Here is a 25,044-nt window from a genome sequence, read left to right as displayed (position 1 = left end):
CCTGTGTTTTAATACCTTTATCTGTTTTCAGGATCCTTCCAAGCGTTTTCTAAAACAAGATACATACTCGTACATAAGCATGTCTTGATCCAAAGTTTAGTAATGTGGAACTTTGAGTATATTTTGGGAATTGAAGTCATATATTTTTATTTTACTAGTTACTAAAATTTACAACGCCTTTACAACGCCTAAAAGTACCGCTTTCTTGGTCAAAATTACGGATGCACCGCAGTACTAGATTTAACAATATCTCAATACTTAAATAAATAAATGTACATGGTTAGTTTCGTTACATGTTCATGATGCTTGTATGGAAACGTTGCCAGCCTTAATGCGCCTGTAAAAGCCATGTAATGCACATGCAGTAAGCGAAGTAATCCTAGATTATAGCCAAGCCGATGTTTCCCATACTCACGTTTGGGGGTATAAATAGTTGCCTAACATCTACATGTGCCTCTGCTGATAATTGAAATGCATAAAACTAACGCGAAATCGATTGGTTCTCGTCCGTACAGCGACGTCGCCGATTCATTGGATCATGACCAGTACTTGGCCTGACCCTGCGCCGGCAATGGGTGGCTGTAGGCAGAGCCCGGGTTCCCGTGAGCCGCTGCAGCGGCATAGTCATTGAGCTGGTGCTGGGCTACGTGGGCATTGTAGTTGGCGGCGGCGTGGTAGGCGGCCTGGGACCAGTTTGAGGGCGCCTCCAGCTTCGAGTAGTTGTCGCTGAGGTGCAGTGAGGGCGAGATCTTTGAGACGCTGTCGGCGGTGAGCTTGGAGAAGTCGTCGATGGTCAGCTTGGAGTAGTCTGCAAGGAGAGACAGGAAGTAGGGGTTCAAAGGTTGAAATGTGAAATGTGGTAGATGTTCTCAAGTCAACTTACCTTGATGGTAATAGTTCTGGCTGCCAAAGTGTCCCGGCTGAGCAAAGCCGCCGGGAAATCCGTGCTGGGCCGCACTTTGCACCAATTCGTAGCCACCCATCTGCGTGTGATGGTGCGCCGCTGCAGCAGCCGTTGCTGCGCTGTGGTGGGAGCTTGGTGCGTGTGCGGCGTGGTGGACTCCGTCGTTCATCCCGGCTCCAGTGGCCGTGGTTCCTGGCGCAGGGCTGTAGCCCGCCATCGAGCCTACTCCCAGTGGGCCGTAGCCAAGCGGCGCCGTCGCACCACTGAGCCCGACGCCCACGCCCACGCCCACGCCCACATTGGAGCTCCCACTGTTCATGGGCGAAAGCCCGGAGCTCGAGCCGCCAGAGTGCTTGCGCAGGCGTGCCCTGCGGTTGGAGAACCACACTTGGATGCGGGCCTCGGTGAGGGCAGTGGTCTGGGCCAGCTCCTCCCGGGTGTAGACGTCCGGGTATTGGGTGCGGGAGAAGGCGCGCTCAAGGGCCTCTAGTTGCTCGGCGGTGAAGGTGGTGCGGGAGCGTCGCTGCTTGCGCTTCAGCGGAATCCCAGGCTCCGATTCCGTGTCACTTATGTCTGAGTCGCGGCCTGAAACGGTGGGAAAGGGATTTGGGTATTTACAAGAAGGCAGCTAAAATTATTAACGCCTCGTAGGAAGCCATTCAATTCTCCACGCGCATTGGTTCCCTCGAAACTAAATCAAATTCGGCGGTTTGATCTCCGGATTCAATGAATAGGGCCACCGACGTGGATCGTGGATCGCTGGCGATCGTGTAACCCCCAGTCGACCCGTGGTCCATCCCCATGTGCCTGGGAGTCGACGCTCACTGCGCGCCATTGCATATTAATTGAGACGTCAGGGAGCGCAACAAATCTGTCAAAGCCACCGACGATCCCACAGAAGGCAGCAGTGCGGCAAGGCGGGCTCTTTGGATCCACGGGCTGGGATCGCAGGGTGGGGCGTTGCCGCAAGCAGCTCGTAAAAGTCACAGCACTGACAAGTGACACAATATATCACATTACACAAGAAGATGATCGGCAGTTATCAGCGGCCATGGGGAGTGCGCCAATTAAGTTCGGCATCTGTTTACGAAAGGGAAATGGGGAAAGCCGCCGTCATCGGCAATCGGGCTTGAAGCGCGGCGTGTGGCAGAGCGGTCTCACGGCCGTGCCAAACTATTTTGAGAGCTCATTACACAATAAACTGCGTTTTCGGGGCGGGGCTCAGTCGCAGCCCTGCCGGCCTAGGATCAAAGCGGAAAGGAGGCCTCCTTTGCTGGAATTATTCAACAAGATCACAAGCTCGTTTTTCAAAAAAGGGAACCACAAAACCGACTTCGCCGTGACTTCTATTCTGTTTGTTTCCCGGCGGGAAAGCGGAAGCGCTCATTGTCCTGAATGCATTCAACAGTTCCTTGTGGACGCTATTTGGTTGATGCGTTCAGGGCTGGAACGCTAATCCTTCCGGTCTGCCAAGTGAAATTATAAAATTATCCGCCAATTAAACGGCTTCCTGTTCTATTCACCTGTTCTGTACATATTCTCTCTTTAGTTTCCAGAGTTATGTCGGTTAAATAGATCGGCTATTTCTTAGCTGTCCGAGTCTTATATGCCAGTAGTCAAGATCTTACGGGCGAAGCCCATGCTGTGAAACAATCTTTCGGCACGCTCTCAAGCTTTGCCGACGAACTGGCCACACCCAAAATCCTCTTGGACACAGCCTCCGAAAAGTGTTGGCGCGCGGAACGCCCACTGTTTAGTTCGGCCCGAGGTCCAATAAAGAAATCGAAAAGTTCACATGCGTATTAAATTTAAACGAATGGATATGAATGATAAAATACAGAAGTCGGACTATTAATCTTTCAACACACGAAACAATAAAACTTAATTATACGAAATAAGGGGTCGGGCTTCTGGAGAGCAGAAGCCGTTTATGGACACCAGGGCAAGAAGACAAAGCAAAGCGGCTGAGGGCTGAGGGAAAGAACACCGAGAAAGGTGGAAGGCAGAAAAATCAATTAGTTTTTAAATGTTAAACATTTTATTAATTTGTTGCTACTTGCCCATCAAAAGCGCCCGTATGCAAAAGATCCGGGGAAAACAATCCAGCACCGTTGAAGACAAAGCCTTTTTTTGGCACCAACACCGACAAAGGCTGGACACCACTTGGCTACTGTGGAGCTGGAGCTCTTTGACTCTTGGGCTTTCTTTTCGGTGACTGGTCGCCGCGGAAAACCGTTGGGCTTTGATAAATTGCTGTGGTTTCGTAAGCCGAGCAGGTATTCCATCATTTTTGACGACGTTAGGTTGGACGTTAGGTTTTCAAACAGCAGGTAGTACACGCACTGCAGGAACCAGGCCTTCTGTGGAATAGTTCAAATGGCTAGCGGTCATTTTCCCTGCTCTTTTCCGTGCTTACTTGTTTTTGGAGCCCAATCACCTCACCTCACCTTTCATGAGGAACTGCTGCCAGCCTTTATCGCAGTTAGCAGCTAGGCACAGATCAATCTGCTCTTTCAATCAGTTCTTTCTCTTTCTGGATAGATATGCGGAGGAGAGTGAAACCCCTGCACCGTCATCAATCAAGCAGCCTGACACTGACCCCTGACTTAAATTGGTGCATCTAATGCATGGCAAAGCGTTATGTTGTTTGTATGACCGACCTGCAATTGAAAAGCCCGGTGGGAGAGGTGCCCTCCTCCCCGGTGCCCCACGCCGGCTGTCAGATGTCAGCTGGAGTCAGACGAGCGTTCTCTGTCGCCGAGCCACGGAATCTTGGCTTAAAGGCCTCGGACCACGCGACATTGACTTGGCCTCGGCCGAAGGGGTAACCCACCCGGCTCAGCTCAGCTCATTTCTGCTGGGCCCGATTCCGGCGAATGTTATTTCTTAAGTCCCAAGATTTGTGTCTTAAGATTCATGTCAGCAAAAGGATTACAGGAGCTTTAAACGCAAGGAGGCTTATGTGTGCTGAGTTTAACAGGCGCTGAGTCGCGCACAAAGGATGGAATGTGGCGCAACACTTTATTGAAAATATATATGTACATAGATTAAAGTACAATAACTCATTTAAAATAAAAATAGGAAGGCAGTCCAAACGTCTATGACTCGAAACTGGCTTAAATGCCAGAAGATGCAAATAACATATTTCGTAATTTGTGTTTATTATGTTGTTATTATGTGTTTATTATGTTGTGTTTTCCCAAGAAATATTTTTTTATTTTATAACGTTTCTTTTCAAGTTATTAACTCAAAATGTGTTAAGCAAATTCACACGTACGATGTCTTTTATAGTTATAAAGGTGTTGAGAGCAAATTGTTTTTGAGAACTAAGCAAATGGATCTAAAGAGTTCAAAAGAACACATTTACCGAAATGTATCGTACTAGCCGATGCAGTGATAACTGGATTAAAATGGTGAACGACATATTTCCATATTACACTCGTTTCACTGGCAGCGCTGCTAAATACTTCTTTTAGCCGAAAAAGAAATGTATTCAAGTAGCGCCCCCACAGCCAACCGAGCGATCGCCTTACAATCTATTAAATACTATGTTTGAATTCAAATGACTACCCACCGAGGTCCATTTAAACTAATTTACAAAGTCGGGGGCTGCCACATGGGACTTATCCCAAACTTCGTTATAAGCATAATCCGATGGCAGGGGAAACGAAATCGTGGAAATCGAAGAAGTTCAACATCGGACCAGAATTAAACGAAGCTAATTTAAATAACAATGCATACAAACAGTTGATCAAAACAAGATCCCACTGGGCAGAGCGAAAGAGAGGGAGCGAAGGAAGCAGGGAGCGGGACAGAGAAGGCGGCTAAAGTGTGATAATACGTTAATAAAATATTTTGTAACTCATCAACACGATCGACGGGCTCGGGGGCGCAACAGTGCATCGGAGCCGGAGTCGGACCGGGAGGATCCGGGCCACAATGAGATCAAACAGAACGCTCCAGGACACCCTGGTGGGCATTAAAGAAGCCGCTCGAGGTCGGTGCATTTGAAGTCAAAGCGATGCTTTTGTTACGTTGACACTTTTTTCGGGCATGAACGATTTTAATGGGTTTTCGAGTTGAACAAATGAGCCAACCACTGCATCTTCGGGCCATATGTGTGAGATAGGGTCAGCTCCGAGCACGACGTCGGTGCTGCGGGTTAGGGACCGCACATGCACATGCAAGGATAGGGCATTTTTGCGCAATCACGGCCGGGTTGCTGAGCGGAGTCGCCTCCCTCGCCTCCCTCGCCGAGCGGTCATTTGTCATGTGACACTGCAGGATGCTCCTCCTCTGTGCCTGCTCCCACTGACATCCCGTTGCGAATCATTAGAGGAGGTGTGAACTCCCATCACAGGATCCTTCGTCCTTAGGCCGTTGCCATTTTGTGTTAGTTTTGTTTTTTGCAAATAACTGAACCTGTTTGTGTTTGGACTCGTCCAGGATCAGCCCTTGCGTGGTAGCCTCATTGTCTGGCCCGGATCCTTGGGCTGGGGGAATATTTGGTAAATATCGCTGTTCATTCCCACGACGGTGTCTCTTGATGCTATTGTCTGGCCACTAATTGCCACAAGTGTTCTGCCGGCTTTTCTTCTTTCGCCGTTGACTCCTCGTCGGTGTTTTGCCATTCGGGCTCATTGTTTTGCCTCACTTTCTTTCCTTGAGTGGGCCGGTCGCCCTCTGATCGCACTAAATAAAACAAATCGCACGCGTATTTATCAGTCAGGGTTTGGGCTCCGAATCAGCCTGGCTATTGTCACGCTGATAAGCGGAGGCGTTTCGAGCGTTTGGCGGCGTGTTTGTTGTGTTTTCAGGGGGGCGTGGAGAAGTGTGTTTATCGAGCGGCAGAGGAACGGATTCCAAGTAATCGCCATTGGCCGCTTCTGATTTTGCTTAGGAAAGCGCATTTAAATTACTTCAACTGGGTGGAGTGCCCCGTCTCATCACTTTTTCTTTCGAAATAATGCGATTAAAATTGGTTTTTGGCTGAGAATTCCCTCGACATCTCTCGACTACTATCAATGGCCTTAATAACGATGGTAGTCGACTCATTACTTTGCGCGCATATGTACACACATACTCGTATTTCATTAAAAATTAAAGCAGCACATTGTCACCCAACTTATTTCAGCAGCCCTACACAATTTCTCTTTTTTTGCTTAATTCAGCTATTATTGGGTATTTTATATATTTCCATCGATTTTTCGGTATTTGCGAGATCAAAGCGGCCGCCGGCGAACACTGTCAGCGACACTACGGCTTTGTGGCCGGGAGACTCACAGCTCGAGACTCCGGATGGGTCTGGGAACGAGACTGCGACTAGGGAAAGGGTGACGCGGACGTGGGCCGGAGTCACTTGTGTAAATTGTTCAAAAACCAAATCAAAGGAAATTATACGCGAAACAAAAGACGAAGAAACATATTTAATAATGCATAATTTTATTTTTGAGTCTGCAGGTGAGGGCCAGGAAACATTCAGTCGCCGGCGAAGAAGGCGTTGATTACAGGCAACGGCACCGACTTCGTTATCCCAGGTCCCAGGTCCCAGAACCCAGATCCCAGATCCCAAAGATCTGGCCAGTTGCACTTTGGATGTGTCTTTGCCCAGTCCTTTCGATTGGGGATGTGATTGTGAGCAGGCTCTTCCCCCTGCCCGCCGTTAATAAAGGTCCGCCGCACTGTGACGGAGATGGACTTGGGGCCGGGGATCGGATGGGGTCGAGGAATCAATGATGATGGGAGGGCGTGTGCTTATTATACGCTTCGACAATATAATGATAACCCTTGTGGCAGGGTTGTGTAGATTATGCTTAGTAATTTCCTATGTTGGATGATTCCGGCCACATTTAAATAGCACTGGCACACAGGTGCTTCTCCGTTACCATTAAATTGGGGGCACAATTTAGCATTTATCATATTCGGTATTCATTTTCTCTTTCATTTTTTCTCTTTGACATTTCTCCTGTGGGTCATGTTCACAAACTCTCCCGCAAATAGAAAACAAACACGACCTTTTTTCAAGGCCACTTTACCTAAACACCTCTGCAATATTTTTTGATGGAATGCAAAGCAGAGTCATTGTCAACTTGCAGCCATTCAGAAGGACGAGGTACTAGGTTCCCCTCTAGGCTATTGTGGCAGTACGAGGTAAGAACTAGGATCAACAAATGAGAAATGGGGAGTACTTAAAATGGGAATTCCGGCGCTGAGTGCATCAAATGATTCCACGAGGCATCAACAGTGTTTTGCCCAATTTCCCCACCGCATCAGCAATTCGGCTACCAAGCTCCCTGGCTGAGCGACCACCTCTTTGACCGGGCCGGTCGTTTATCGAATGACTATGCACTTATAGCCCGATTATTAGCTCCGATCGCGGGACAGAGGCAAGGGGAACTGCGAGATCTCTCTCAGGGCAGTGAAAACCAGGGTTATTAGCTGGGACCGGGTTGCGGCGATCGAATCTTGGAACTTGTGTACTTCTGATTCTAAGGTGTCATCATCTACACCTATTTCTGTTGTGGATGGCCAAAAAGTGATCGAGATCGTTATCGTATGGCCAGCCAGATCCATTGTAGTCTTTTCTTTCCCACTCCGAGCGGCTTTTATTTAAGTTTAAGTCGCTAGTTCTAAGACGATCAAAGCCGAAGTGCCGACACCAGTTTCTTGATTTGAGCTACAAATGATTTGATGATGATTTTCCGAAATTATCAAATAAATGATCGGTGATTTTCACAGCAAGATGCCTGTCCCCGTTCCCAAATTCGTAGTCCATCGCATTGTCTATCGCCTTAATCATCTATCGTACTAATCTGGCTTTCCTTACCTCCAAGAATTCCATTAATAGTGTAGTCCTTCCGACCATCTTCGCTGCCGCGATCGTTTCCCCGTAATAAGCGACTGATCGACGATGTTGATGGTGGATCCGCAAAGCCCTCCTGCATTATCGAAAAAATAGAAAATTATTTGATTATTTGGATGTTCCTTGTGTTAGGTCTAATGCCCATTGGACAACGGATTCGGCAATATAAATTATCCAATTCCAATTAGGATAAGGACTGATCAAAAAAGCTGGGCGCGCTACTGTTGGCCACCTAAAGAATTTCCACCTCCCATGTTCGATCCATTTGGGGACCAGACACTTCAAAGCTCTGACGACGGGCTGCCCTGTGTTTAGACCATTTTCATGTAGCTGTCACTCCTTCTCCACGATGTTTGGATGGTAATCCAATTAGGGAATGTCAAGCCGGGAGTTGGGCCATGCATAAGAATTGACCTTTGACTGTGTGCTCGCCTTACTGTTGCGTCGCGTGCTTTCTTGGGAGGCGAGACAAGTGCAGGGATTATAAAGAATCGAGACTGGCGAGATATTTGCGAGGCGAAGCGTTAATCTAGTCTAAGCAATATAAAGCCTTAAAATTCGGGTACATCGTAGCAACTATTTTTAAGGAAAGCAGACATTCAAGTCCAAAAACCAGTTGATGCCCATAGTAATGAACCCAAAACTGTCAGTTTTCATTAAAAGCGATATGTTGCTTTAACATTAACCTAGGTTCGCTGCCATGATGCAGATGCAGACGCAGCTATAGGTGCACGTTCAGTGACCCAGCGGCGGAGGACTCGAGCTCGTCCGTCTGGTGCCCAAGTGTCAGCCATGGCTCAAGTGGAGTGGCATGTGCCGCAAACATTTTCATGATTAATAATATTATTTTTCCAGTAACGAAATTATCGCGGAGCGCAGACCTATGTCCGTCGCTCTAAGCTGCGGTTAATTCTCAGGCTAACAAAGGTGGCACAACTGGCACCTCATAGACAAGACCAGACAAGATATGACGCCGGGCTCGGAAACCGAAACTGACATTTTGTCCAGTCTGGAGTGTATGCTGGGAGTGCTGCCGCCGTCCGTCTGGCTACTGGCTAACTGGTCTTGGTCTTTGGTCTTCTGGCTACTGGCTCCTATTTCTATTGAATGTGTCATGAAAACAACAAGAGAAATGTGTTTTGATTTTCAACTGGACTTTGTTGCGTTACTCGCGTTGGGTCTTAAACTCGTTCGGTTGTTCGGTTGTTCGGCTGGAATGTGTGACGGCTTATCTCGACGCAACTGACAACTGGATCCCAATCCCAATCCCGATCCCAACCCCGATCTCGATCTCGATCTCGATCTCGGTCGAGCCCCCGACTGTGAGACACATTTTTTGCATCCGCCCGGGTTGTGGCTTACAATTTCAATTGAAATTTAATTAATTAGATGACAGTTGGATTGACACTTGACTGCGCTTTATACTTGACCGATCCGTGTTGCGCTCTTTGCCTAAATTTTGTTTGGGTTCCTTCTAGATTTTTAGTTTGAGCGACTGGTGCGCGCTGTTTTTTAAATAATTAAAATTCCTGGAACCAGGCACTTTGTCAGCGGGACATTTAAATATATTTGGTGACTGAACTTTTCATCGACGAACGAAACCCTAGCAATAAAAACAGGGCACGAAGTTGAAGCCCAGAGCGCCTTGGGCAACAGGGCTAAGTGCAATATGTCGATGGATAAGTCGCCGCTAAGCGAGTCGTTTGGGAGGGGCAATCGCGGTCAGGTATGAAATCGAGGCACGCACAAGAGATGCCTCAAGCGTATTCTAATTAAGCGTGAAGCTCACCTGGAGGCAGTTTTACGCCTACTGCCCCGCAAAGCGAGCGCAGAACACAGGGCATCAGACTTGCGATCTAGCGGATGTTATTATCTTGGGATCTTACAAAAGCAGCAATGAGATGGCATATGTCGTTAGTAAAATGCTGAATGCAGTTCTTTTTGTTAAATAGGGTTTAGTGCAACCTCTTCCTATCCAAAGCCTAAAAGTCTTTGTAATTCAATCTATTTTGACGAATCGAAGTCTACATTTTTTCCTGTGCATCTCCTGGATTGGGCATGAAGTGATGCCGACTCTGATCCACAGTCCGATCGTATCGATACTCGCCCGAGTCCTATCGCCACAAAAGTGTGGCTAATTGCGGTTTCAAATAAAGAGCGGGACGATGCCGCCAAAAGAGGCTGGCGCATGAATACACTAGTGCTTGGTGCTTGTATTAATCCAAGGCCCCCGCACGCCCTCCACCGCTGAGAAGTTTTGCCGAAAGGGAAAATCGACTTCAAGACAGCCGTCAGAGGACCATCCATCCGTCAGATCCATCCATGCAGGCGTGAATCGGAGGAGCTGGTCCGGCTAGTAGGCAGTGTGCCGAAAGCCTTGGCCAGACTGTTGGTCGCGGTGAATGAGCCATATTGGCGTAGGTTCGGTAATAGGCTGAAACACAATTTCCCCTTTGGACTTCGCTTTTGCCTCCGATGCAAAAGGTGTGGAGATGTGTGCTCATCTTTTAGGCTTAACGCAAATCTGGGGCTAAATAATATCGCGTTTTGGCAAAGGTGACAAGGTTTGTGAGGCGGCATATAAAAACAGAGGACAGATGGCGGCAAGATGTCGTTAGCTTAAAACGTGTTAGTTAGTGCAGCGCACAAACTTATACGAGAGCCATTTCATTGTTGTGGGGTAGGACCGATTCAGCCACGCCTCAAAACAGGAAGTTCGATGCGCAGTCCCGACGGCGAAAACATATAAATATGTATGTCCTCCTACAGCACCTAGCCGCCTCAAGGATAGAACACAAAGGATGCCGACCAGGAGAACGACAGCAGCCGTGTCTGTATGGTTTAATTGATTTCTTAACGGTTTGGGTGGCAAGCGAAAAATGGAAGATTTGTCGTCGCCGTTGTACAACAAAATTGTCAATGAGCGGCCAAGTTCAAACTGGGTCCTTGGGCAGTTCGGGCCATCTGTGCAGCTAGCCAGCCGGCATATGCAAAAGGCCAGTAGGTGTCATAGGCAACGTGCCATAACAAAGCCAGCGGGCGGTACGAATCTGCCACGTGACTTTTCGGAAAACGGAAGTAAACTGATTCGCATTCGGTGCGTATTTGGGCCCTCTTCTGTCTGCACATAATGGCATGCGGTTAGGACTACCGGTAGGTCCAGCAAATCCTCGCATCCTTTGTTTTGCACATTTTATTGCTTCCTGCAGCCTTGCAGGTGCAGCTCGGTACTCACCTTTATCAGCTTCTCGCGTATTTCCCAGCTGAAAATGCTGGGGTTTTCCTTTCGCAGCTCGTCGATCCGCGTTTCGATCTCGGGCGAGGTCACCTTGGGCTTAGATCCGCCTATCACTCCGGGCCTAATGGAGCCCGTCTCCTGGTATCGGTTCAGGATCTTCGATACGCAGCCGTGGGAGACGCGGAGCTGGCGCGATATGACACAGGGCCGCACTCCACTGGCCGCCATTTCCACGATCTTCAGTCGAATGTGATTGGGCAGCGGACGTCCATTGATGAAGACGCCCCCAAGCTGATTTACCCGGCCCTGTCCTGTGGACAAGTTAGAGCAATTGGCATGAGCAATGGTGAAACGATCTTGGTATGCAGAGCTCAATTATAGCCCTTCAAAGGTAAATAGTTCTAGGTCTTGCGTGATTCCAAGGGTAATTCGTCGAAATACACAGTACACAAGTGTGCGATAGCAATATTGTTCAATTTACTTACCTTGGAAGGGATACCCCGCGAAAAGGGGCCGCAACGAGTTGGCGCTGGACATATCCATGGTCCGAATGCACAGAGCTTTTGGTAACTTAGAATCTACACGGCGCTGCACCGCAGAAAACTGGCTTTAAATTTTCGGTAGGTTAGTGCACCAGCGGCGATACCATTGCACAGCTATAATTGAAATGGGCTGGAATCAGTGGCTGTCGTTCCTTGCGGGAAATCACTTGAAAGGTGGCCCAGAGGATCCACTTCATCACTACGCCGGGCGACTCCCGATTCCGACGGTACTTTGCAACTCTCAGCCCGGTGGGAGAAGCGGGATTTTTCTTGGAACTACGCGCGCCTCGGCGATCAAACGGCACGAGACTTGCAAAGCGACTAAAGAGAAGCGCGAGCATAAATTACCGAGGGCCGGCCGGTCCGGGCTATGACGACGACTACTCCGCAGACGGGCGCACAATGAGATCGCTCCACAAACGGGTTTCGCGGCGAGCAACCACCGCCCGCCCGCTGGAGACGCGGATGGAGATGCTGGCAGGAGGGAGAGCGAGAGCAGCTTTCGCGCCCGCCCTTTCGGTGGTTGATGCCCGTCCGAGCGCCACGACCAGGCACCAGGCCACCAGCCACCAGCCACCAGGCACAATATGGCACCGATCAAAGCCCGCAGCCGGACGGAGAGCGAGAGAGAGCAGTGAGAGGCAGTGAGCGGACCGCGCTTTAATCGAGCAATGCCACGCCTCGGAGCCCGTGATTGGCTGAGCTGGTTCAGGGCGGATCTGGCTCAGCTCGGCCGACGTTTGATATCGCAACGCATCCATAATCCGTCCGCACATCAACCCCCCTGACGACCCTCGCCTGATCACTGTGTGAATGCGAGTGCAGCTGTCCCCGGGCATTTGTGGGAATTGTGTGACTTTTATTTCATCGCTGGCAGCCAATTAAACCGTGAAGGCTGCAGGCAGCACAGGACACATGCCGACCAAGCCCAAGCGCTAACTCAAGTCCAGCACCACATCCCAGCATCAATTGTTCCGGTTTTGTCACTTCCAGCACCCACAGTGGCATGTCGTGTGCTTCCAATATATGTTTATCCCATTTTGCAGCCTGCCCTCCTTCAGCTTCTGTCTAGTTAGGCTAGTTTTCTGACAGCCATGTTTATGGGTCCGGGCCATGTTTCCTCTAGCTCCCTGGCTTATCCTCTCCTGGTGACATTCACGAGGAATCGAGCCGAGGCTTGAGGGGTTTGGCTTATTTCTCCAGGGCTGCATAGGATTCTGCATTTGATTAATGGAATGGAATGTAATGCAATTATGACCCCTTGCGGATTAGCTTTAAGGTTATTACTGGCTATGATGCATTCATGAAAAAGGATAACAAAGCTTAGATACGGTGCACGAGCGACAGCCTAGAAGGATAGAAGGAAGCGCTAACATCCCGATTGTTCCACCCCGAATCACAAAAGTCAATTACCAATATACAAACACAAAAATCAATCAACAGCCATTAACAGCAGAGAAATTCACACCTGGTACAGTCTGGACGGTCTGCAGTTTTGAAAAATTGAAAAACCAACGAACAAAAGCGAAAACAGCGAAAGGACATCATCATAATATAAAGAATTAAGCGTGAAGTTTACGCATATTAAGGATACGCACATGCCGCCTGCATCTGGCTTCGGGGCGCAAAAGGGACAGGGGAGGGACAGGGCAGGGACCCAGCCTTAAAATGGCCGCTCCTCGTCCTGTGTTCGGTTGTGTTCGAATTGGAGTACAATTGTGCCAGGCGGCATGCAAATTTCTGATCTACAAAAATATTACAAGATGCTGCGGCTCAAAGCCGAATTGAGCAGAATGAGCTGGCAGGCTGAAGAAATATGCAAGGGCTCTCCAAAGCAGGATCACTCTGCTAAGCCGACCTGCAGTCCCTGCCATAATGAGCATAAAAATCGATGCTAATGAAGCGTTGTGCCAGGAGCCCGTACTGCCATCCACTTGAGTGCACTGGTATGCCTCATCAGCATCGGCAATAGAACTGGCAATGCAAATGAGCCAAACAGGACGTCCTCGGCCAGGACATAATTTGATTGCGTCTCCGCCCGTTTCCGTGCTCAGAGCGAAACCACAAGTACTTGGCCATGATGAACATAACAAATTACCTAATATCCGTATTGACAGTTTTTAATTATCGGAGTTCCTCAGGCGTGGCAACGGCATTAAAACTTTTGATACTCGTACGAGGCAAGCGCTAGACATGTGGTTCTGCCGATAAATGTGATCCTGCCATGGGTTTTTCTAATTTACAGCTTGAGTTTTATACTATATTCCAATTCAGGAACTGAAAAGTGCTGAATCGAATCCACAATTAAAATGCTGCGGGAATAATATGTGCACCAGTTTCCAAAGAATGTGCTCATAAAGGGACTTTTTGGGACTGAATACAAGTGCTGAAGGATGACTACATTTCGCACTTTTTGGGACACTTTCAAGTTAATATTTCGTCAACAAAGCCTTCAATTAACGCTCCATAAACGTTATAGTTTTACAAAAATGACCATAGCCGTAAAATGTATCACATCCCCGAAAACGACCCCTCCCAGCCACACTATTGACGGGCTTTTATGAATGCCGTAAACCGAGAGCCAAATTCTAAGGTTCGTTTCCCTGAATCAGAGCACATGTTGGCCACACTTCACAACCGTGATTTACTGAAGGCTGTAAATTTTGTCGCCAGCAGAGCACGCATAAAACTTGTCCTACAGATCTATTATAGGAGGCTGTAAAGGCTGGTGTGAGTACAGTCAAATTCATTCAAACTCACGAGATCACGAGATCACGAGATTGTAAACCTCTTTCGAATCTCGTAAGAAAACAGGGGACGCTTACGAGTTCTTGAGTTCTTCAAATCAGTATGCTCTCGTCAGAATAGGTGGCGACTTCCCAGAACGGTCCAGTAGCATCTGGCGATGGCTGGGGCCAAGGACTACCAAGTCCCAATCGGGACACTAAGTGTCCCAGCCCACTGCTCGCCACTTGCTGTGCTACCGTCCGCTGCGGCACCCCGTTGTTGTGACACCTTCGTCGTCCTTGAACTGCCGCTGCGTCTGCCGAGTCCTAGGCGGAGTCCGGCGGGACCCAGGACGAGGTTTGTTTGCTTGCAAATTTGGCATGCAGGAGTTAAATTTGTTTGTGCATGCGTGCTTGTGCCTAATTTTCACTTGTCCTCCTCCTGACCTGGTCCAGATGGATGAGCGATCGGTCGGTCATATGCGATTGTTCAATATTTGTGGGACCGTCAGTCTGTTTGTTGTGCCTTCCGTTTGGCCACCGGCTACTGATGTTTTTTAACTGTGTGCCTGATTTCAGAGTTCCTGTGCATCTGTTGACAGTTTTCTAACGGAGTTTTGATGGATCAGTTAGCGGAACCTCATTGTGGGCGAGTTTGAGCACTAAAGTTCCAGGAACGATGGGTAAAGATTGCGAGGAGTGCCGAAAACACACTTTCGTCGAGTTGGATAGGAAACCATTTTAATTTCATGCAAACAATTCGTTTCAAAAGCCTTGTGGTCGCAGGAAGCCTCGTAAAGCCAACTTTAAGCAGTGCAAGAAAGACATCCCCAGCCGACTTTGATGGATCCGACGGTCAAGGAAGGTTTAGCGTGTTTCGCTTAAATGAAGTACCAAAAACTCAATTTATTTGCAATTAAATTGTGAAACCAAACTGCATGGACCCAATGGACCCAATGGACCCAATGGACCCAGCCTTGGCATTTGCATTGTCCAGCAACAGCTGAAAGCTGAAAGCCAAAAAGATATTCCACTCGCTCGCACTCTAGCTGCGTCCTTTTCCCAGTTGCAAGTGCGTGGCAGCGGCACGAGCTTTGATCTTGCCCCGTTCACACGCATGGCCTTTCCACTCTTTCCACTCTTTCCACTCTTTCCACTCCCCATGCCGCGCCCACTCCTCGCCGCCGCCCATCAGCATCACATTGAGCGCTAGGGCGCTCCGACGTGGGCCAACTCGGGACTGCGACTGGGCTATATGTCATTGTAACATAAAAGTTCAATTTTAATTGCCGCGCTTGACGTGCTCAAGGTATTTGGCCTGGCATTTTTACGATCACTTTGGCAAATGTGCGCTTCAAAGCCATTTTAGTCAGCAGCCCGCCGAACTCGAAGCTTGAAGCGCACGGATCTCGGGCCACAGACCGACTTTTGTCGGCCACTTTGTCCAGTCACCGGGGACTTGACTGACTTGGCAAACCCATCCTCGTCTGTCCTCGGAAACTCTGTGTCAAGTCGTAAAAAACATCAGCATCAGCGTCAGCGTCAGCCCAAGTTGTCGTGGTCGCCGTCGAGCATGGATTTTACATATGTTCATTTGTTTATATGACTGAGCTTTGGGGCCGGCTCAGATTGGCACTCAACTTAAGCGATTGCAAATCCGTAACTTATTTCGCCTCTTTGTGCATGTTCGTTAACTGCTCACGCAAAATTCAAAGTGCAGCCCTCGCCAATTCAGCATTTGCATATGCAAGCATTTTCCCACACTACAGCTAGAATACCCAATCTATTGGTAATGTACTTTCGATTGCCCCTGCCCTAATTTCTTGCGGTGCATTCTGCATTTCTGCCCCTTTTTTGCATCAAATACATAAATTAAAATCTCGCCCCAGAAGAAAACCACCAGCGGCATTCGCTTTGAGCAAACTGCTGACACATGAATCCTCCTCTCCACAATCCTCCACGACTGGCACCTTCTGGCACTGCCCCAATCCCAATCCCAATCCCAATCCCAATCCCAGTCCCACCGCGTCGCGGAAACTGCAGACTGCGTGTCGTCTCCCACATGCACATGGCGGGCGAGCTCTTGGCAGGGAGCAATTTGTTTGCGGCAATGTCCATTCCGCTTAGCGTCCAAAGGCAGAGGGCGTTCTTCCGCGAGCAGTTCGCTATAATTTATTTAATGGCTCGCTGACCCCGACGGAGTCCCCGCACCAGCTGTTGAGTAATTTGCTAAACATGCAACTGCCAATCGATGGAGCAGGACTGGGCAGGTTTTGGAAAATTTATGGGCCGAGAGTATAGTATTGTCTGGGTGTTTATCGCTTGGCATTGGCACTAAAGCTGACTTATAGGCTGCCGAATGTGTTTTTAAACAGTGCATGCTAAATCAAAGATCTGTGGCTTCGACCGCCGACTGTCAATTTCCGGCGAAAATCGCATGAAGTCCTGGAAGATAACTAAATTACCACAAACCCAACGACCACAGGCGTTATAATTGCGGTGTGTCTGGCGGGGAGCTGCGTGGGCGAGCCTGTGACTACGACACTCAAGGACGAGAGCGGGCAAGGACACCTGTGCCTACTAACAAACCATTAACACCCGAACCGCAAACTGCCAACTGCCAACTGCCAACTGTCCACTGGCATGTCCACCGGTTATGCTGCACCAGCTAACGCGACTACCTGTTAACGGCGGTAGGTCCTGCCGTACTCGGCGATCTTTCACTTTTTGTCGCATGATTAGGGGCCATTACAAATCGTAAGTGTTACGCTCCGTCCCTGTCCACCGGGCGACTCTGCGTCTGGACTTGGCCAGACCGAAACACCGAAACTGCCGGTGGTCGCTGCGACTCGGCTTTGTCCGGACCTAGTTTTGCTTCCTGGCTCACGGACTTGTCCAGCCAAATGGACTTGTCAAACTGTGCCGATGATCGATTTGACACGCCAACTTAGTCGACTTCTGGCTGTCTATATCCTGCCCTGGCGTCGCCAATCGCTTTAGCAGCGCTTTCTGGCCTAAACGCACAAACAGCGATGCGAGTGTCTACCGGCAATCCGGAAGATACGCATCTGTCCATAGGTGCTTAGGCGTCGCCGTAACAGCCAGAAAAGGTGTTGCCAAATTATGCTAATAAAATTAGTTTTTAAATGTTACGTTGAGGCACGACGATTTTGTGGGTTTTATATCAGCAAGAAAATTACCATAAAGCGATGATAATGATAATGAAGATGTAGATACCCAATGTGTTAATCGACCTAATGACGCTTATTGCAAATTGATTTGGGCGCCCACTAAAGGCAGTAAATTATTTCCAGATTTTAAAAATAAATACATTTGTCTTATGCCGAATTCGCCTTGAAAGAAAAGGGGCTCTCTCAGAAATGCTTTTCCAAGATAAAAAATAGAACAGTTATCACGATTTAAAAAGTTATTCCGAACAAAATAGCCGTTGGCTTATCTGATCGGCGGCATCTTCAAAACCTGTCCAATAAAACCTTGGATTCCAGGAACCTAACACCAATTAAATGCGAAAATGGCGCAACAAATCGAAATCTAATTAAATCAACGGAAGATAACATGCAGCTCAATTCTCCACACTCGCCGAAAAGAAAACTTCCGCACAAAGCCGCTGCAATTGGAGCTGGAAAGCTCGGCACGGGGCATTACACTCGTCTTAACGGGAACTGAACTTGATGCCACAATTATGGTCGCGTAGATTTGGTAGCAACATTCCCCTTTGACATGTGCCGACTGTCGAATCGATTCAGCTGCAAATAATTGAAAATCACGCAGGCCAATTGTCACTTTGGGGAAAATCAACAAAAATTGAAATTGTATCAAACCGATTTTGAGATGCAACTGGAACTGAAGACTCCAAACGAAATCCAGAAATGCGTTTTTAATTAAAGGTAGAACAACAAGCACGAATCCTCGATTTCAGTGGCCCTGTAAACCTCTGAAGAATTATTTATATATAATTCTCACATAGAACTGAAGACGTTAAAATCGAAAATTGGTGGCTGGCTCAGTGCATAACTAAAATGCATTTCGAATGCATTTGTATTTTCTATGGTAAATAAATCAAGGCGGGAAAGCAGTGTGCATGGAAAAGAGAAATTCCTGCCTTTCTTGATTATTTATGTTTTGTGGATGCAGCTCATAAGTATAGCTCAGCTCGTCATCTGCGTCATCGTCAAAGGATTGATTGCGTTTGGTGATTATTTGGTGTACAATCTTCGGGGTTTCTTTCTGCTGGTATCTGGCTAGAGGCATGCTAATATTTCAATGTCGAATTAGTTATAATCGTGGAGTGATAAAAAATGAATTATTTTCCACGCGGACACGAAGCTACGGCTGAGAGGAAATGGAATTGAAGTGCATCTAAAACGCATTTGTTCCGAAAAGCTAATAGGTCAAGTCGTCCTCCCTCTCCGACCAATTTTTATTTGTATCACGGAATCGTCGAATCCCTCTTACGGGGTAGTAAAGTTGCGCGTTATAAGTGTAATCATTGACAACACACCTCTCGCGGCTGTGCAGGTGTTAAACGAATTTTATGGCTTAACGCCATACAAGATCAAATCGACGTAGGGAAGTTGCGCCAAGGAATCCTTATTAGAGGACGAAGGGAGTGATAATCAAGGATCGGACCGAAATTAACAGGAATGCGATAACCGTAGGCGCTTGGCCGTGGCAATTAAGGTGGATTCAATCTTCATCTCTATCATCATTTCCGACGTAGTGTGCATTCGCTCTTGGGTTTCAAAGAATCCGTACATTTCAGCGACTGTGACCAAATCTCAAACGCATTATTTACGATGAAACGCCGACGCGGGCTGTTAGAATTCACACATTGATGGTGGTGGTCCAGGCCAGCGGTCTGGGTGTCCTCCCCTAACTCAGCTCATTCCACTCCCCTATTCAGTTCACACTTTCGCCGACAAAGCGCCGCAAGCGGAGCTGCGCGGAGCTGCGCGGACTGAAAGGGAAACCACAGATCATGCACACAATGGCATTCTTTGTGCAGCCAACCGAAGTCAAGCGGTCCTTGGATCCTGGCTCCGAGACATCCTTGCCGTGTCATCCCGGAGGTGCGTGTGTCCGCCCGCACAACTCTTCTGATTGGCTGCCGCATCCTTCTGGCAAACTGCAGTCAGTCGATTACCTTCTCGAGTCCGCCAACTGGCACTCCGCGTGTTTTCGGGAGGTCTCCGATCACTCATTATTAATTCGTTTTTAACCGCTGCGAAGGAGTGATATATTTGTACATATTACTCTTCTCACCTCGCCGGCCAACTGTCCGAGCTGTTCCTCCGATCCTCCTATTCCAAGTAGCCCCCTCAATTAATCATCTCCCGGCCCTGGCCGTTTCGGGATTTCAGCTTGGAGGCAGTTGGAGGCTTTGTGCGCCAAGCCGCCCCTTTGCGGTAACATTTGCTGTGTAAACAGATGCGGCTGAGTTTTAATTTAGTTTATTTGTTCCACCGCTTCGCGCTTTTTGTTGCTGCCCAGCTGTTGTTGTTGCCTAAGGCGGCTTTCAGTTAATCTGACATATGGGCGTTAGTGGTTATTTTTCAGTCGTATTCATTGGGAGCGCTCGGAAAATCATTAGCCAAGTATTTTGAAGAGCTCTTCATTATGCACTAATAAAAGAGGTTTATGAAAAATTGTTCGCCCAAAAACCTCTTTTTTTAGTTACTTGTATCAATGCGGGAAAGCCCCATTTGAATTGCCTGTCACGGACCTCCTTTAGAGAAATGAAATTGAATTCCGCAGCATTTTAAAGCCATCACTCAAGTCAATTCTTTCGGCTGCAGTCACCAGTTCGCCTGTCGGCTCACAAATGAATTTTCCAACTTTTGCCAATACCCGCAATGTACATTTCGACAGCCAGGCAAATACATGGCCTTGGAGCCTTCCGTCTACGACTGGCTTAGAATAAGTATTAAAAAATTCCCACAAAAATGCCGCAGTCGAGGAGTGGAAAGAAATGTTCTTATAAAAAAGTTGGTCCAGGTCAAATTGGACCGAATTTGGATAAGGGAGAGCTGGTCGTGAGGTACAGACTCGCAGTCTATGGAGATAAAACAGAGGCCGAACACTTGCCATTTGAATGGTCAATAGATTCAGATTCATCATTCCCTCTGACACACAATCCACATCGGAATCTGCATCTGAGACAGAGGCGGCATCGAAGACTTTGCCAATCGCACAGTAGCAGTTTCAGTTGTCAAATGATTTGAGCGATTGCCTTGCGGCGAAGCCACACAGAGCGTAGCGGCCAGCCAGACAATGGAGCCACAATTATTGCCAAATGGCACATATTCACCGTCGCACCCACGCCGAAAGTATCTTACAGATACATATACGGATACATAATTGCCCGCTGGACGAGTATCTCGACAGTTGCCTGCCCCAACAACAGTGGCCACAACTTTGTCCGCATTGTTCGCGTCCACAGCCTTACCTTGGATATGATGCCGCATAATTTCAATGCTCGCACACGCGGCGTATACGCAACATGGCCAAAACGCCTTTGATTTCGACCGCCAGCTCATAGCTAAGCAGTCTCGAAAATTAACCAAAAGTCATGCACTCGGAAATGGAGTTTACATTTCCTCTTCCTTTTACCTGTGCGAAAATGTTTTATCCAGCTTCCCAGCTTCCCACTCGGCCACACATTTTAAAGTCCGTTCCCATTCTCTTTTCTCATGAATTAATTTTGAGAGTTGCTTTGCAGATGCGGCTCTTCCAATTAGCTTTGGTAAACAGTGCCTGTTAAGTAGAGGCAGTAATTGAATCACAGCTTCGGAATGAACTTTTAATGAAGCGTGTCGCCGAGTTAAACCATTACAGTCCCAATACGACTGCCTTTAAATTGTAGTTCCAATTGAAGGCAACTATCAATTGCTCTCACTTGTTTGAAAAGTAAAATCCTGCACCAGACTTTGCAGACACGCGTGCCTCAGCCCCACGCCTTTCCCCATTTAGCCAAGGCCATTGGTGTGGCGAGGGCGTCTTCCAGCCAGCGGGAAATGCAAGTTAAATGCGCTTCATGGACCGTCTGTTTTGAGGGGTGAAGAGGAGGAAGAGGAGGAAGAGGGGGCTTGGAAACCTTTTGCATTCTTCATTACTTTGCACATTCATTCAAGGCTTTTCAACGGGTCTCATAATGGAAATCTATTTTTGCGTCGCACAAATATACGGTTTCAGGAAAACAGTTTGTTTGCGGCGGCGTCGGAAATCGTGTTTACAATTTGATTACGATTACGATATGCGCAATCAGCTACCCAAGTGGGCAGCCCATCCAAGCCCTAGATTCTCGTCCCGAGGCATAACTCCAAATCAAGCGCATATAAAATAAACAATCGTAATGGAGTTCCGACTGAGCCCACTCGGAATTTTCCAAAACTCAGATCCGTCAGATCCGTCAGAGGGATACTAAGCCGAATTCAGTTCTGTTTTCTGGGGGCGGAGCTAAAGAAATTGCAGCCATGCTATAGCGTCTCTCTCTCGTTTCTGGTTTGACGGCACTCTGACTGCTCTCGCTCACACGGCCGGCCTGAGCGGCTGATCCGCTCTAACCCACGGCAACGATCGCTGCCTCTCGCTCTGGCCTCCGGCTGCCGGCCTGAAATTCCACCCTCGCCGCACTGCTTCTTCGCCGACCAAAACTTGTTTTCTTGGCTCTGAGAATCTCACGGATTCGTTTTAGTCTTGCGGCTGACCGTTCCAAAATCAGTTTCGAGCTGTCAAGCAACCGAGCAGCATCATCATTCTCTGCGCACTCGCAACAGCAGATACACACCTAGCTTCCTAACTGTCGCGTCTCGTGAAGATTAATCTGAAACGTAGAAGTAAAAGTGTTGACACAACTCCGAAGAAACAAAAACTCTCCAACGGATTACCGCAAGGAAATGGCTGTTTCGGCTCTCAACATGACACCCTACTTTGCTGGATATCCCTTCCAAGGTAAGCACCTACAGATAGATAGCAGATCACAACGACCATTACCAATTACCACAATTACTGGTACAAAACGCCAGATTCGGACTCTCAAAAGTGCTGGCTCATCATTTGGGGCAGCGCTTTCGCCCGCTGTTTTCAAACGAGGGATCATTACCCGTTCGGCAGCATGATCAGCTTTTTGACTTATTGATTGTGATCGGCAACTAGCCCGGACCATACCCAGACCCAGACCCATACCCATACCCAGACCCAAGCCCAGACCCAGAGCAAAGCCAGCCGCATCCGACCCCAGCTTAAGGAGCGGACTTTGCAGACTTTTTGGCGCGACCGTCTTGCCAGCTCATGCCTCGACTCATTCCACGGCGGCTTCGTGTCGCTGGGCTTTGATCTCGAATCGACTGGGTGTCTGTGTTGGAGCTCGGGGTCTTGTGTATCACGTAGCTGAGCAACGTCAGCGCCCCAAACAACAGGCCCTGCACACGGACCGGGATTTCATTTCTCTTTGCGGCTGTTTTGGGGCCGCCTTTTCAGATACACACACTTGTATTAGCCGGCACAGCTGGGCATCTGCTGCGCTTATGGATTATTAGTTTGATTTGATTGCAAGAGCCGGCCTGGGATGCAGCTATGTGCGCAGCCCCGTTCCCTGGCGAGATTGGTATTTTCCCCCGCCACCGACGACCATTCGTCTGCAAGAGGCTTACCATTCTCCCAAAAAGGCCTGCGCAAATGGCCAATTTGCGTTTTGTTGTGTCTACAAATGGCTATCGAATCGTTTGTGCCATCGAAACAAAAGATCGTGCGAATTGATCCTCCGGCTCATCCTGCTTAGTGCAGTTCAGTTCGTAGGCAATCCACTGAAGTGGTCAATGCCGTCTAACTAGATTACTTGCTTCCGCTCAATGGAGCAGGGAGAAAAGTTAATTGAAAGATCGTCCCGAAAACAAGACCACACAACTAACGTACTTCAGATATTGTAATGGGATCAGACCTCCATGGACCGACTAACGAACAAATGCTGACTTGCAAGTGTACTCATTCCCGTTTCTCTATTTCTTCCAGGACAAGGTCGCGTCAACCAACTAGGTGGCGTCTTCATCAACGGCCGTCCGTTACCCAACCACATCCGTCGCCAAATCGTGGAGATGGCAGCCGCCGGGGTTCGTCCCTGTGTCATCTCCCGCCAGCTGCGCGTCTCCCACGGCTGCGTCTCAAAGATCCTAAACCGCTTCCAGGAGACTGGCTCCATTCGGCCCGGAGTGATCGGTGGCAGCAAGCCCCGTGTAGCCACGCCAGACATCGAGTCCAGGATCGAGGAACTTAAGCAGACGCAGCCCGGTATTTTTAGCTGGGAGATCCGCGCCAAGTTGATTGAAGCAGGAGTCTGTGACAAGCAAAATGCTCCTTCGGTGAGCTCCATTTCGCGGCTTCTGCGAGGATCCTCCGGATCGGGGACCTCCCACAGCATCGACGGCATCCTCGGCGGAGGCGCGGGTTCTGCGGGAAGCGAGGATGAAAGCGAGGACGATGCCGAGCCCAGTGTGCAGTTGAAGAGGAAGCAAAGGCGTTCCCGGACCACATTCTCCAACGACCAGATCGACGCCCTGGAGCGCATCTTCGCCCGAACCCAGTATCCCGATGTCTACACCCGAGAGGAGTTGGCCCAGAGCACGGGATTGACCGAGGCCCGTGTCCAAGTGTGGTTCTCCAATCGCCGTGCTCGTCTGCGCAAGCAGCTGAACACCCAGCAGGTGCCCAGCTTTGCCCCCACATCCACTACCTATGGCGCAACTCCCACCACCAGTGCCGCCCCTGCTTCCAGCATGGGCATGAGCCTGTACGGTTCACAGAACTGGCCATCGTCTGGAGCCTATGAAAATCATGCTGCCTTTGGCGGATCGGTGGCTTCCATGTCCCCCGCCAGCAGCACCTCGGGCACCAGCTCTGCCGCCCACAGTCCCGTGCAGACGCAAGCGCAGCAGCCAGGAACTGGAAGCGAGTTCATGCCCTCCACGTACGGCGTGGGATCGAGCAATGCTACTTACCCATCGACCGCCTATTCCATGCCGCCGACTCCTACAACATCCGCGGAGCAGCTGAGATCCCAGTTTGCATCTGCCGCCGCTTCGGGCTCGCACCACCCCTCCTCGTGGGACAGCTACAACTTTGCGGGCTCCTTCTTCCCCCCAGCTCCTGCTGCGAGCAACCACATTAGCGGCTACCATCATCAGGTCGACCAGAAGAGCTCGATGATGGGCACTGCACCAAGCTATCCATACTTTGGATTTTAGGACAAGATGTTTTCTTTTTGATCGTTTGAAAACTGAAACCGTACTTTGATGTTGCTATAGGCCTACATTTAATCCCCCTAAGACTGTTTAAAAATATTTAAATTAGTATTTAAGGACATATTTTCTTGGTAGTTTTAGGTTAAGGAGCGATGATCAAAATAATAAAAGCAAATACTTAAATAAAAACCAACGATTAGTTTTATTTCTGAGCACTAAAATGAACCTTTATAATTAATCTAGAAATATGGGCGCATTGCATTCTGTACGATATGAATAATTACAAGTTCGAAAGCTTTATATCTTATTATTGCACGTGTAAGCATTTGTACATTTGTATATTATTTAAATAATTTGAACACGGTGCTTTTTCTTCAAAAGTTGTGCTCGGTGGAGCAAACTAATTCCGAATGGAATTTCTCGTTGACATTGGAGTTATATCCAATCATCTAAATTCACACAATGGACTCAAACCGCTTACAATCCATTAAACTAATGACATTCCTGGACCACACA

General features: G+C 48.5%; 2 protein-coding genes across 3 annotated transcripts; one reads left to right on the top strand and one right to left on the bottom strand.

The window, feature by feature from the left end:
• Positions 1 to 3: 3 nt before the first annotated feature.
• On the bottom strand, positions 4 to 12,126 carry LOC6548459 (protein gooseberry-neuro). 2 transcript variants are annotated; one of them, XR_003407907.1, is made up of 6 exons: positions 11,490 to 12,126; positions 11,002 to 11,315; positions 7,731 to 7,842; positions 884 to 1,489; positions 416 to 808; positions 135 to 337 (listed from the first exon to the last, which is right to left on the bottom strand). XR_003407907.1 is itself a non-coding variant. In XM_001976682.3 (5 exons), the coding sequence occupies exons 1-5, from the start codon at positions 11,545 to 11,547 to the stop codon at positions 537 to 539; spliced, it is 1,362 nt and encodes a 453-aa protein (XP_001976718.1). In that variant the 5' UTR covers positions 11,548 to 12,126; the 3' UTR covers positions 4 to 536. The 2 variants fall into 2 exon arrangements, 1 of the variants encoding a protein (XP_001976718.1); XM_001976682.3 differs by having other exon boundaries at positions 4 to 808.
• Positions 12,127 to 21,985: 9,859 nt separating this feature from the next.
• LOC6548461 (protein gooseberry) lies at positions 21,986 to 24,712 on the top strand. Its single transcript, XM_001976684.3, has 2 exons — positions 21,986 to 22,243; positions 23,303 to 24,712. The coding sequence occupies exons 1-2, from the start codon at positions 22,189 to 22,191 to the stop codon at positions 24,529 to 24,531; spliced, it is 1,284 nt and encodes a 427-aa protein (XP_001976720.1). The 5' UTR covers positions 21,986 to 22,188; the 3' UTR covers positions 24,532 to 24,712.
• The last annotated feature ends 332 nt before the right edge of the window (positions 24,713 to 25,044 follow it).

The sequence above is a fragment of the Drosophila erecta genome, unplaced genomic scaffold (assembly GCF_003286155.1).
Source record: "Drosophila erecta strain 14021-0224.00,06,07 unplaced genomic scaffold, DereRS2 tig00000092-arrow-pilon, whole genome shotgun sequence".
Classification (NCBI taxonomy): Eukaryota; Metazoa; Arthropoda; class Insecta; order Diptera; family Drosophilidae; genus Drosophila; species Drosophila erecta.
This window is presented reverse-complemented; position numbering and strand designations above follow the sequence as displayed.

Bases quoted from the DNA above. Each gene is read 5' to 3' on its own strand.
- LOC6548459 (XM_001976682.3), bottom strand. From the start codon at position 11,547: ATGGATATGTCCAGCGCCAACTCGTTGCGGCCCCTTTTCGCGGGGTAT. The intron at 11,316-11,489 runs GTAAGTAAATTG...ACTTGTCCACAG, and splicing joins CGCGGGGTATCCCTTCCAAG to GACAGGGCCGGGTAAATCAG. The intron at 7,843-11,001 runs GTGAGTACCGAG...TCGATAATGCAG, and splicing joins TACGCGAGAAGCTGATAAAG to GAGGGCTTTGCGGATCCACC.
- LOC6548461 (XM_001976684.3), top strand. From the start codon at position 22,189: ATGGCTGTTTCGGCTCTCAACATGACACCCTACTTTGCTGGATATCCC. The intron at 22,244-23,302 runs GTAAGCACCTAC...TATTTCTTCCAG, and splicing joins TGCTGGATATCCCTTCCAAG to GACAAGGTCGCGTCAACCAA.